Here is a 12,864-nt window from a genome sequence, read left to right on the forward strand (position 1 = left end):
GTGGAAACAGTGTCAGACTATTTTTTTGGGCTCCAAAATCACTGCAGATGCTGATTGCAGCCATGAAATTAAAAGATGCTTACTCCTTGGAAGGAAAGTTATGACCAACCTAGATAGTATATTAAAAAGCAGAGACATTACTTTGCCAACCAAGGTCTGTCTAGTCAAGGCAATGGTTTTTCCCGTGGTCATGTATGGATGTGAGAATTGGACTGTGAAGAAAGCTGATCGTCAAAGAATTGATGCTTTTGAACTGTGGTGTTGGAGAAGACTCTTGAGAGTCCCGTGTACTGCAAGGAGATCCAACCAGTCCATTCTAAAGAAGATCGATCCTGGGTGTTCATTGGAAGGACTGATGCTAAAGCGGAAACTCCAATACTTTGGCCACCTCATGCAACGAGTTGACTCACTGGAAAAGACTCTGATGCTGGGAAAGGTTGGAGGCGGGAGGAGAAGGGGACGACAGAGAATGAGATGGCTGGATGGCATCACCGACTCTGTGGACATGAGTTTGGGTGAACTCCGGGAGTTGGTGATGGACAGGGAGGCCTGGCCTGCTGTGATTCATGGGGTCGTGGAGAGTCGGACACAACTGAGCGACTGAACTGAACTGAACTGAACTAGTAGCTCAGCCCTGGATGGCAGCACCAGGGGCCCCAGGCTGCCGGGCTCACCTGTGTGTCCCCCTTGGCATCAGAAGCCACTTGCTTTGCTTCAATGGAGATGTGATATCACTGGGTGGGGGAAAACACAGAAAACAAACAACAAAAACTAGTATTACAGAGAAACAAGGTTTCTCTTGCACATAGATGGTGAAAACTCCTCCACTCCTCAATGGCAAGCCACTCCAGTACTCTTGCCTAGAAAATCCCATGGATGGAGCAGCCTGGTAGGCTGCAATCCGTGGGGTCGCTAGGGGTCGGACACGGCTGGGCGACTTCACTTTCACTTTTTCACACATTGGAGAAGGAAATGGCAACCCACTCCAGTGTTTTTGCCTGGAGAATCCCAGGGATGGGGGAGCCTGGTGGGCTTCCGTCTATGGGGTCACACAGAGTCGGAGACGACTGAAGTGACTTAGCAGCAGCCTCCACTCCTCAAACCCAGCGCAGACTCTACCAACTGCCCTCAACTCACTGCGTTCGGAAAGACTCCCCCTAGTGGCCTTAATCTGGAGCTCTGCCTTAAATGTGTCCTAGCGACTTCACTTCCACTTTTCACTCTCATGCATTGGAGAAGGAAATGGCAACCCACTCCAGTGTTCTTGCCTGGAGAATCCCAGGGACGGGGGAGCCTGGTAGGAGGCTGTCTATGGGGTCGCACAGAGTCGGACACGACTGAAGCGACTTAGCAGCAGCGGCGGCAGCGGCTCAGCTGGTAAAGAATCTCCCTGCAATGCAGGAGACCCTGGTTTGATCCCTGAATCGGAAGATCCCCTGGCGAAGGGAATGGCAACCCACTCCAGGATTCTTGCCGGGAGAATCCCATGAACCAGGGAGCCAGGCAGGCTACTGTCCGTGGTGTCACAAAGAATCAGACACAACTGGGCGATTAACACTTTCACTCTAAGTGTGTCCTAGCTTCTCACAATCAAAATAAGTTTATTTTTTAAAGTTTTACCTTCTTTTTCATTTCTACAGTATTTGCATTTTTATATCAGGAAACCAGTAAAGAAAGCTCTATTTTTTGAGTGGTGAGTGATAATAGAATAGAAAAAAACACTAGAATTGGAACAAAAACTCAAGGTCAGATCCCAAATCCAGTGGAGGTTCTGAGTCCTTAATTTTTTAAAAAGATCATTAAGAGTTCATGTCATTGAGACTGCTTTATGAACAAATCAACCCCTAAAAAGGTCCTTTGAAGAGTTTGTGTCAATTGCCAACAATATAACTTGTACCACTGACTTACTTTGATAGTACTCATAATGGTATAACTTCTCCCATCTTATGCCTCTCCTTCTGTTTTTTCTTATGCTTCCTTTTTGCTTTCAAGAGGGACCAGTCTTTTATATCTCCAGTATCCTTTTCCTGGAGACTTCTTATTCTAAATGAAATATCAAGTTAAGAAATAAAGACATAAGTTGAAAAAAAGAAAACCTTATTTATCTAATCCTAAACTTTAAAGTTATAAATACCTTTGTTTTCTTTGCAGACTTTTTTTTTGGCCACAGCACGGGCCCCGGCAGTGAAAGTGCCAAGCCCTAACCACGGGACCACCACGAAATTCCCTCTTTGCAAACTTCTGAGGCTTCTTTTTTTATTGTTGTCTTTCTGGGCCATATTTAAACTTTCTAATTTGGGAGTGAGGCATTCTGCATCTTCAGAGCAGCCTCTTTTCCTCTTCCCTGTCCTGACTGAAGGGCCTGGACCCGCCTCAGTAGCTTCTGCTCCTTGCGCTCTTGTTTCACATCCCTCAAAGGCAAACCACTTTGACTCTGCAGGAGGCTTGTAACGTGGTACAGTTACGGAAACGACATTACTGTATTTCGCAAAGATTCTTTCAGTCCAGCTGTGATTAACATTTTTGGGAACTAATTCCTGTGATACATTAGAAGCAATAGTAAGTGAAATAAAATATTAAATAATTCTTTAAAAAAAAAAGTTTGCTAGAATCTAAGTACTGTTGGATAGAAGCACAGGGACCCCTGCCACCAGTGATCACTAGCAACCAGGATTTATTTTTTTAATTTTTAAGGTTTGTCTATTTATTTATTTTTGGCTGTTCTAGGTCTTTGTTGCTGCATGAGAGCTTTCTCTAGTTGCAGAGGGTGGTGGCTGCTCTCTAGCTGGGGCACACGGAGCTCTCACTGCAGTGGCTATCTTGTTACAGAGCACAGGTTCTAGACTCACGGGCTTCAGTAGTTGTAGCTCACCAGCTTTAGAGCACTGGCTCAGTGCTGGCTCATGGATTTAGTTGTCACGCAGCATGTGCGATCTTCCCAGACCAGGGATTGAACCCTTGTCCCCCCTGCTTTGGCAGGCAGATTCTTGAGTGCTGGACCACCAGGGAAGCCCGGTAACCAGGATTTAATTGCAAAAGTTGATCCTACTTTCTAAGCACTTTTTTAAGACCTAGTAAAGCTGTCAACCAGTGTAAATTAATGGCTTTGAAAAGGGCAACCACGATGGCTTTCCGCTATTGTCCTTCACAGGTAAGGCCTTGGAAAAGGCTGGGGGCAAGGAGTTCTTGGAAACAGTAAAGGAGCTTCGCAAGTCCCAGGGCCCTTTGGAAGTAGCTGAAGGTAAGTGTGGGACTGGGCCACGTCCCCAGCCACCTTCCCCTCCAGCAGGACATGCTTCACGCACATTCAGTTCACAGAGCGAAACAGGCCACAGCCAATCAGGAAGGTGTTTTAGCATCTCTCAGATAATTTGAGCAGGCCCACATTGATCATTTCATGTACCATGGGGACTGTGAAGTGTCTGGATAGTTTGGGCCAATTTGCATCATCAGCTCACCCCAAAATGGTCTAGAGCGATTGGGTAACTTTCTGTGTGTGCGGAAAATACAAGACAAAATTTACCGTTGTGACCTTTAAACCTGAACAGTGCGGTGGCATCAAGCACACTCAGTGCTGCCTCTCTGTCTCCACTACCCAGTTCCCAGAACTTTTTATCCCCTTCTGCAGAAACTGCACGTGGACTAAGCAGTCACGTCCCTCCCCTAGCCCCTGACAACCACCAGGCTGCTTTCTCTTTCTAGAGATTTGCCTCTTCTGGGTATTTTATATAAATTGAATTGTATAATATGTGATCTTTTGTGTCTGGCTTCTTTCACTTAAAATGTTTGGAGGCTCATCCACACTGTAACTTCTATCAGTGCTTCATCCCTTTTTAGGGTGGAATACTATTTCATTTGTTTATCCATTCATCACTTGGGTCATTTCCACCTTTGGCTCCCGTGAATAGAGTTCCTCTGAACACCTGTGCACAGGTTTTTGTTTGTTTGAACACTTACTTTCAAAGGTAACTTTTTGACACGTGGGTCCGACTTCAGATTCGTGTTCACACCTACCTCCAGGGACATCTAGTTGGTGCCAAGTGCTGCCCTAGGGCGGGGGCTCCAAAGACAAAGAAAGCACACTCCTGTCCTCCAGCACTGGACAGTCGAGAAGGAGAGCCAGACACATAAGTGGGGCACAGAGAGGGAGCCATCCTCTCTGCTTGGGGAGTTGGGGAAGTACCAGTGAGGATGCGAGATCTACCTGGGGCAAGGACGTTGTGGGCAGTAGGGACGCAGTGTGTGACGAAGGCAAGGTCAGGGGCCTGCAGGGAGAAGGAGATGAACAGCAGCCAGAGATGGGCCTGGCCCTCGGGCTGTGCTAATGGTCTGGATTTGCCTCTGTATAGACTAAGAGAGGTGCTTCTGAAAATAGAAGCTGGGGAATGTCATGATCAGGATTGATTGCAACAAAAGTTACAGGGCTACTGATCAAGAAAGAACGTGTGTCCTTGCTTTACAGTCTGCACGTACCACTCGTCATACGATGATAGATAGAATTTCCTTTTTAAAGTTGTAAGACATTGGACTTCCCTGGTAGTCCAGTGGCTAAGAATCTGCCTCCAGTGCAAGAGGCATGGGTTCAATCCCTGGTCCGGGAGGATCCCACATGCCGTGCAGCAGCTAAGCGCTCTGCTACATCTATTGAGTCTATGCACTGCAACAAGAGAAGCCACTGCAATGAGAAGCACGTGCACCACAATGAAGAGAAGCCCTTGCTTACCACAGCTAGAGAAAGCCCTGGCACAGCAACGAAGACCAGCACAGCCAAATATAAATAAAAATTTAAAAATAATTTTAAGACAGAGGCGCGCTGACATAAAACATAAGCATCCATGTAGACAGAGATAGGAGAGCTGTAAGCAGCAACAGAGGGGACGTGGGAGCTGGGCTGCAGTTCTGGTAATATGCAGAGAGATCAGGAGCTCACCTCTTACCTGCTGATGGAACTAGAGTCACCGCACATGTGGAAGGGACGTGAGCCAACCTCCCTGCTGAGAGAAAGGGCTGGATGAAACTCCCAGCCATTACAGGAAGCCAAGGTTCTGACCGACACCTTGAGCTCTGGTTCGTGTGAAATCCATTTTCTAGAGTAGCAGAAGGGTGTAGAGAGCCCCTCACCCAAGCCTAGGGCCATGTCACCCACCAGCTGAGTGCCTGCATCTACCCCATCCCTTGTATAACCCTGAGACAGAGCCCTGAATCGTCCATGTAAGAGAGGATCCAACTGGGGGTCTTGGGGAAGCACCTGCAAACTGCCTGATAGGATGGGAAGGAGAGAAAAATAGCTTCTCTACATAAAATGAGAGCCTCCAACATGCTTCTTAACAGTTCCAGAGGTAGGAAATAGGAGGTAGGGAAGCAGTATGTAAAAAGATGAAGGGACTTCCCTAGCAGTCCAGTGGTTAAGACTCCATGCTTCCACTGCAAGGTCACAGGTTCAATCTCCAGTCAGGGAACTAGGATCTTGTATCACGGGCCAAAAAGTTTAGAAAATTAATAATAATAATTAGTAAAAAGATGAAGAGTTACAAATTACTATGTGTGAAATAAATAAACTATAAGGATATATTGTACAGTACAGGGGATACCGCTAATATAGCAGTATTTTATCATAATATTAAATGAACTATAATCTATAAAAATTCTAAAGGACTATGTTGCACACCTGAAACTAGTATGTTATATATAACTCAATTTAAAAGAAAAAAGATCTGACTGAGAATTTTCCAGAATGAAACCCTTGAGTCCTCAGGTTGAAAACATTGAGTATATTTAAAAAATCAAAATAAATCCAAAACCTGGCCTGTCATGGTGGCATTTCCAAAAATCAAGAGAAAACTGAAAAGCAGCCTACAGAAAGGCAGGGAATTTGTAAAGATGGTTCTCCTGCCAACAGACTTGTCAGCAACAAAAGATGCTTGGAGACAGAAGTGTCTTCAAAGCACCAAGGGGTAAACTGTGCACTAAGAAGTTCACATGTTATTTGTTTTTATGCAGCAGGAAGGGTAAAAGGTGCGGAATTTCAGATAGCAAAAGGTGAGAGTCAGAGGTCCACAGACTCTTGCTGAAAGGACCACAGAAGCCTCACAGGGAGAAACAGAAATGAATCCAGAAGGACTGAGAGGGCTGCAGGAAACAAGCATGAGCTAAGAAAGCAGACACATCTGTTAGGTTCAAGTATTCATGGCCCCGGGGCCAAACAGCAGTTATCTCCCTGGGAAGATGGGTTTTGTGTGGGTGCGTCTGGAAAAGGGGAGATAGTTCATCAGGGTCTAAATTAGACCATATTTCATTCAGTTTCAAAACACCATCACTTGTAGGCTACGTCCTTATTGTAAGAAAGAATGCATTTCCAAGATGGAGTGTCCAGTAGGAGACCCCACACAAAGCCTGGGCACCTTCAGTTTAACAGAAAGCAAAACATGGACCCACCAAGCAGAAAGGGCAGCCAGTACCTGTCTTGACCTTGGCATTGGGTAGACCAAAGAGGAAAAGTCTCACTAGGGAATTTGAACCACATGCTGGATTTGCTGGAATTTGAACCTCCAGTGTTGATTTGCACTGGGCCCTAAAACCTCAATTGGGAGGGTTAGTGGGATGTGACCTGGGTATGGTAGAGTCCCCAGATGACATAGAAGCAAATGCAACTTCCCTGTGGAAGAACTCATCTCGGTCCAAGCCCACAGTGATTATAAGTGCGTCCAGATTCTAGCCGGGAAGCTGGATGGGAGAGGGGTGGGACATGGTGGTGGAAGTGAAGCAGACAGGCCTGGAGTGAGGCAAGTCAGAGGAAACCAACAGGTGGGGCCAGCGACAGGGACAGAGAAGGGGGAGTTGGCTTTGGGCGAGCGATGACTGATGGGCACCTGTTGGCTGTGGGACTCCAGCAAGGTCACTGGTCAGCAGCTGATGAAAACTGAGGACAAAAATGGTTTGTAGCAGCCAGGGCCAAGTGGCAGCAGAGAGAAGAACACTAGGCCTGGGTGGACAGGAGAAGGAGGAGCTGCTGCAGGAAACTGAGGCAGGAGGGAAAGCACAGGGTCATGGAGACCAGGAATCAGCTGTAGCAGCAGCCTCCCAGCAGGACAAGGGGCCACCCTGCTGTCCACTTGATGGTGGTGACTCTGAAAAGGCGTTGGGCTCCCCTGAAGGAAGGTTCTAGAGACTCCTTGCAGCCACTCTGCCATCTCAGAGCATGGTCCCCAAGTGAAGGTGACGCCAGGGGACATCACATCACATAAAGAGTATTAGTAGATGTTTCTACCAAATATCAGGGACCCAAGCCCCAAGATCACTTGACCTTCACCTTGATACCTCTGCTGCTGCTGCTGCTGCTAAGTCGCTTCAGTCATGTCCGACTCTGTGCGACCCCATAGACGGCAGCCCACCAGGCTCCCCCGTCCCTGGGATTTTCCAGGCAAGAACACTGGAGTGGGTTGCCATTTCCTTCTCCAATGTGTGAAAGTGAAAAGTGAAAGTGAGGTCGCTCAGTCGTGTCCGACTGAGTGACCCCATGGACTGCAGCCTACCAGGCTCCTCCATCCATGGGATTTTCCAGGCAAGAGTACTGGAGTGGCTTGCCATTGCCTTCTCCGTTGATACCTCTAGAGAACACTAAATCGTTACAACTATAAGCAGAGGTTTCCATTTCCAGCTGCCATGGAAATGCTTTGTTTTAGGCTGACCTGCTACCATGGACTACCTTCAAAATCTAGTGTAGGGACTTCCATGACGGTCCCCACTGCAGGGAGCCTGGGTTCAATCCCTGGTGGGAGAACTAAGATCCCACATGCCATGTAGCACGGACCAAAAACACCAAATAAAGAGTAAATAGAGAGTGTCAGAGGGGATGAGAAGGAATGCCATTTTTTCTTGATTAACCTAACACATGTCTTGTTTCACTTAACACTACCATTAGGGGTACATTTCTCTTATTTAAAATGACTTTTAACATAAAGAGTATCATTCAGCTGGTAACATGATCATATTTTAAACATATATAAAATAAATCAACCTGGTTTGTAAGGAGCTGAAATTTCCCCAGCATATAAGAACAGTGAGGGCCTCAGGGAAGTTGCCCCAAGCAGGCAGTGCCAATCCCCACGATACTGGGCTCCCTTGAACCACAAGGCCAGTGGGAACATTCTGGTGTACAAATATACATGGTCAGAGAGTCAGCTGCTGCCTCAGTATTTACATCGACTGATTCCTTAACTCACTCATTCACTAATCAGACACTTGGCACCAGTCTGGGCACTGGGAAGGCAGGGTGTTCACAGCTGTAGCCGACAGGTGGGGGATGCCCCTTGCATTTGTCACCACCCACCCTGGCCTGTGCAGGTATAGCCTCTTCAGCACTGTGGATGGACATCACCAGGAAACACAGCTTGTGTACTGGCGGGGCATCATACATTCCAAATACATTCAAACCAACCCCACATGCTGCTCTGGAATGCGGCAGACATATATTTCTTAGAAATGCTGCCATAGCAGCGTGACCTGCTTGAAGTCCCTGCCTCCCAGAGCCTGGCCACGGCAGGAGGGTGGGGGACCTTTGCTAAATTTGGTTCCTTGAGTGGCACAGAGCCCCAGCTCCACAAGGTGGGTGGCTTAGAGGCAAGCAGCAGGTGGCTGCAGCCACCGAAGCCCCCAAGGGGCCAGAGAGTGGCCAGTGGATCAGACCCAGCCACTCCTTTGGAGATCAATGGCCACAGGGACTTACCTAGAACTCCTCACTATCAGCTCTGGCACTGACAGGAAAGAGGTTTGGGGGAGTAAAAAATAAAAACAGGGAGTATGAACTGAAATTATGAGACAAGCAGGCGTAATCTAACTTCACAACCTGTTGTGAACACCTGCTCCCTGCAGGCTCCTCAGGTGTGCAGGGGTGATCAAAAGACAGTCCCTGTCCAAGGAGGCGTACAGCACAGTAGAGTGGTTCTCAGTGTATAGAGGGTCCGCAAATCACCAAGCACAAGGCCTGCACCAGACCTAGCAAGTCAGGGTCTCAGACGGGGAGAGGAGAGAGCGCTTGTCCATTTTAAAAACGCCATTGTATACAGGGTTAAGGTTACCATCTTTCTAAATTCCATATATATGCGTTAGTATACTGTATTGATGTTTTTCTTTCTGGCTTACTTCACTCTGTATAATAGGCTCCAATTTCATCCACCTCATTAGAACTGATTCAAATGCATTCTTTTTGATGGCTGAAAAGTACTCCATTGTGTATATGTACCAAAGCTTTCTTATCCATTCATCTGCAGATGGACATCTAGGTTGCTTCCATGTCCTGGCTATTATAAACAGTGCTGTATACGAGACTGCAAAAGAGACATAGGTGTATAGAACAGTCTTTGGGACTCTGTGGGAGAGGGTGAAGGTGGGATGATTTGGGAGAATGGCATTGTAGCATGTATATTATCATATGTGAAATGAATCACCAGTCCAGGTTCGATGCATGATACAGGATGCTTGGGGCTGGTGCACGGGGATGACCTGGAGGGAGGATATGGGTACGAGGGAGGTGGGAGGGAAGTTCAAGAAAGGGAACACATGTACACCCGGGGCGGATTCGTGTCAATGTACGGCAAAACCAACAAATATATTAATGTAAGGTAATTTGCCTCCAATAAAATAAAAAATAATAAAGGGTAAAAAAAACATAATAAAGACCATATGCCACACACAAAAAAAAATTAAAAAATTAAATTAAATTTAAAAAAAATAAAAAAGCCATTGTATTAGTTTCCTATCACTAGAAACTATTACAGACCTGCACAAATTAGCACAAACTTGGTAGCATCAAACAACACAAATGTATTGTCTTAGTGCTCAGGACATCAGAAGGCCACAAAGAGTCTTAAGAAACTAAAACCAAGGTGCTGGCAGGGCTGGTTCCTTCTTAAAGCAGCTGTTCCTTGCCTGTTCCAGCTTGTTTGTGCTAAGTTATTTCAGTCGTGTCCGACTCTTTGTGACTCTATGGGCTGTAGCCCGCCAGGCTCCTCTGTCCATGGGATTCTCCAGGCAAGAATACTGGAGTGGGTTGCCGTGCCCTCCTCCGGGGGATCTACCTAACACAGGAATCGAACTGGCATTTATTGGAAGGCAGGTTCTTTATCATTCTCGCCACCTGGGAAGCCCACTCCAGCTTCTAGTCTCCTGCATTCCTTGGCTCCTGGACACATCACTCCCACCCCTGCTCCACTGTCACAGTGCCTTCTCCTACCTTTGACCTCTCTGCCTCCTTCTTATCAGGACCTGCATGATACATTTAGGGCTCAACTGGATAGTCCAGGATAACCTTCCCATCTCACTGTCCTTCGCTTAATCACATCAGCAAAGTCCCTTTTTCCACGTAAGTTATCATTCACAGGTTCCAGGAGTCAGAGACGAGTCCACTGTGTACCTTTGATTGTGTGTGTGTGCATGTGTGCTCACTCATGTACAACTCTTTGCGACCCCATAGACTGTAGCCTGCCAGGCTCCTCTGTCCATGGGATTTTCCAGGCAAGAATACTGGAGTGGGTTGCCATTTCCTCCTCCAGAGGATCTTCCCAACTTAGGGATCGAACCCACGTCTCCTGCATTGGCAGGCAGATTCTCTACCACTGCACCCATACTACCTGGGAAGCCCCGTACCTTTGATTAGGAAGCCAGAGTCAGACCATGTGAACATCTGCGGCATGCTGTCACATCTGTTTTCACTGTTTACCTGAAACTTGTGCCAGCTGTCAAAAGCAATTCTGACACAGCTCTTCCTCTCCTAAGGAGGACACAGGAGATTCAGCCTAACCCCCTGGCTTAAGGTGAAGACATAAGAAATAACCTGCAGCATTTCTCTCTCATGTCCCAGCTGCCGTCAGCCAGTCGAGCGGACTTGCAGCCAAATTTGTCATCCACTGTCACATCCCTCAGTGGGGCTCTGACAAATGTGAAGAACAGCTTGAAGAGACCATCAAAAATTGCCTATCGGCAGCAGAGGACAAGAAGCTGAAGTCGGTGGCATTCCCGCCCTTCCCCAGCGGCAGGTAAAATGTTCTCTTCTGGGCGGGAGGCAGGAATGCTGGGTCAGTTCATCCAGCCTTCTCCCTGGGAACCAGCTGCGCCCCCACTTGGTCACATCCAGCTTGGCCATCCCAGAGGGCATAACCAAGGACTGCCAGTGCAGCCAAGCACTTTGACCAGGCGACAGTGAGAAACCCAGCTTCCATCATTCGAAACACAGAGAAAGGTACCTTCCAGGAGGAACAAGAGGCAGAGTTCCTTTTTGAGAGCCGGGTTCAAAGTCCTCGTGCCCACCAGCTATCCCTGTCTAGAACACAGGTTGGGAAACACCAGGATCGAAGGCGCTTGCTTCTCAAAGCGTGGTCCACCGACTAGCAGCAGGGAGCCCACAGAGTTAGGATGCAGATCTCAGGATCCCCAGGGGAACCCTTGCTGCTCTGGGGTTGGGCGAGCCCTGCGGCAGAGGCTGGAGAAGTGAAAGGTCCTCAGCAAGGGCTTGCTTTCAGGGGTTGGAGAAATGATTGCTCTCTCTGCCATAGACCCCAACTGGGTGCGGGAGCAATATTTCAGGTAAATAATGAGGCTGTCTGTCCTCACAAGTAGCACGGCCTCTCCCCTCACACTCACAGCCAGAGGGAGTTATTGATTTAATTTTGAACACCCTCTCTCTCGAGAGTCCTTCGTAGCGAAGATAGGATTTACAGTCTGAAGATATCACAGCCGAGTCACGCCGGAAGGTGGAGAAGGAAGAAATGAGGCTTAGCTTCCTGCCACAATTCTATCCTAATCTTAGCAGGCACTGCTGGGTCTCCATAGCCTGGCTCGGAGGCGCTGCGGATGGAATTCTCTGCATACAACTGCAACCACTCGCCAGGATGACCTGGGCTGGGACATGACAGCTCCCCAAGAGGAATTATTAGGCCAGTCCATCCCAGACCCACCCAAGGGGGCCAGGGTGTCACCACGATGGTTGGGTCCCTGGGAGACAGCTCTCCTGTGGCATCCTGGGGCTTGGGGCCCTGCCCAGAATCGTCACTGCTGAAATTACACTGGCACGTCCACACGGGTTAGTGAGAGGAAGGTGAAATGCGTGAAACAGGAATTAATGAAGATGTGCCTCTTTTGAGCATACATTTGTGCCCTTTAATAAACAATCCCTTTAGCATGGAAACCAGTTTTGAGGGAGCTAATAAAAACTATACAGGCTTTCTGAAAGATCAGGTATTTTAAATACTGAGTTGGTATTTTTTAAAGCTGAGCCGGACTTGAGTCAAGCCACATAGATTCAAGCACGGGGCTCCTCACCAGCCAGCCCAAAAACCATGGTGCCTCTCTGAGCCAGTGTGGCACCTGTAAGTGAGGACACTGATCCCTGCCTGTCTCCTTCCCAGGCTGTCCCTCTTCTGGGGTCAAGAGACATTGTGTGTGGACCCCTCTGCACACAGTAAGACCTTGAGCGACAGGAACAAGGGCCTGGTCCCAAGATAAGAAGGAACCACGTTGCCCCCACCCCGGGCTGAGGGCAGAGTTCCTTCATGGGCCCCAGGACCAAAGTGACATTGGCTCCTTTTTCCCTTTGGCACAGAAACTGCTTCCCCAAACAGACGGCAGCCCAGGTGACCCTCAAAGCCATCTCGGCCCACTTTGATGACTCGAGTGCATCCTCGCTGAAGAATGTCTACTTCCTCCTCTTTGACAGCGAGAGCATCGGCATCTACGTTCAGGAGATGGCCAAGCTTGATGCCAAGTAGCCACCCTGCGCCCACAGACGGCCACCACACTCGCCAACGGGAATCAGGAGGATCAGAGTCACAGGAGCGGGGTTTTATCTTTAACAGGAGAGAGGAAGGGTGA

At 48.0% G+C, this 12,864-nt stretch overlaps 1 protein-coding gene across 1 annotated transcript in view; it reads left to right on the forward strand.

The window, feature by feature from the left end:
* MACROH2A2 (macroH2A.2 histone) overlaps positions 1–12,761 on the forward strand; it is a 57,614-nt gene extending 44,853 nt beyond the window's left edge. Inside the window, exons 7-9 of the mRNA XM_088841939.1 lie at positions 3,152–3,241; positions 10,859–11,033; positions 12,596–12,761. Of these exons, the coding sequence (XP_088698065.1) occupies positions 3,152–3,241; positions 10,859–11,033; positions 12,596–12,761 (431 nt within the window). The remainder of the gene's footprint in view (positions 1–3,151; positions 3,242–10,858; positions 11,034–12,595) is intronic.
* Positions 12,762–12,864: the final 103 nt, after the last annotated feature.

This window comes from Moschus berezovskii, chromosome 12 (assembly GCF_049115385.1).
Source record: "Moschus berezovskii isolate FMDL1 chromosome 12, NW_MosBer_1.0, whole genome shotgun sequence".
NCBI classification, from domain to species: Eukaryota; Metazoa; Chordata; class Mammalia; order Artiodactyla; family Moschidae; genus Moschus; species Moschus berezovskii.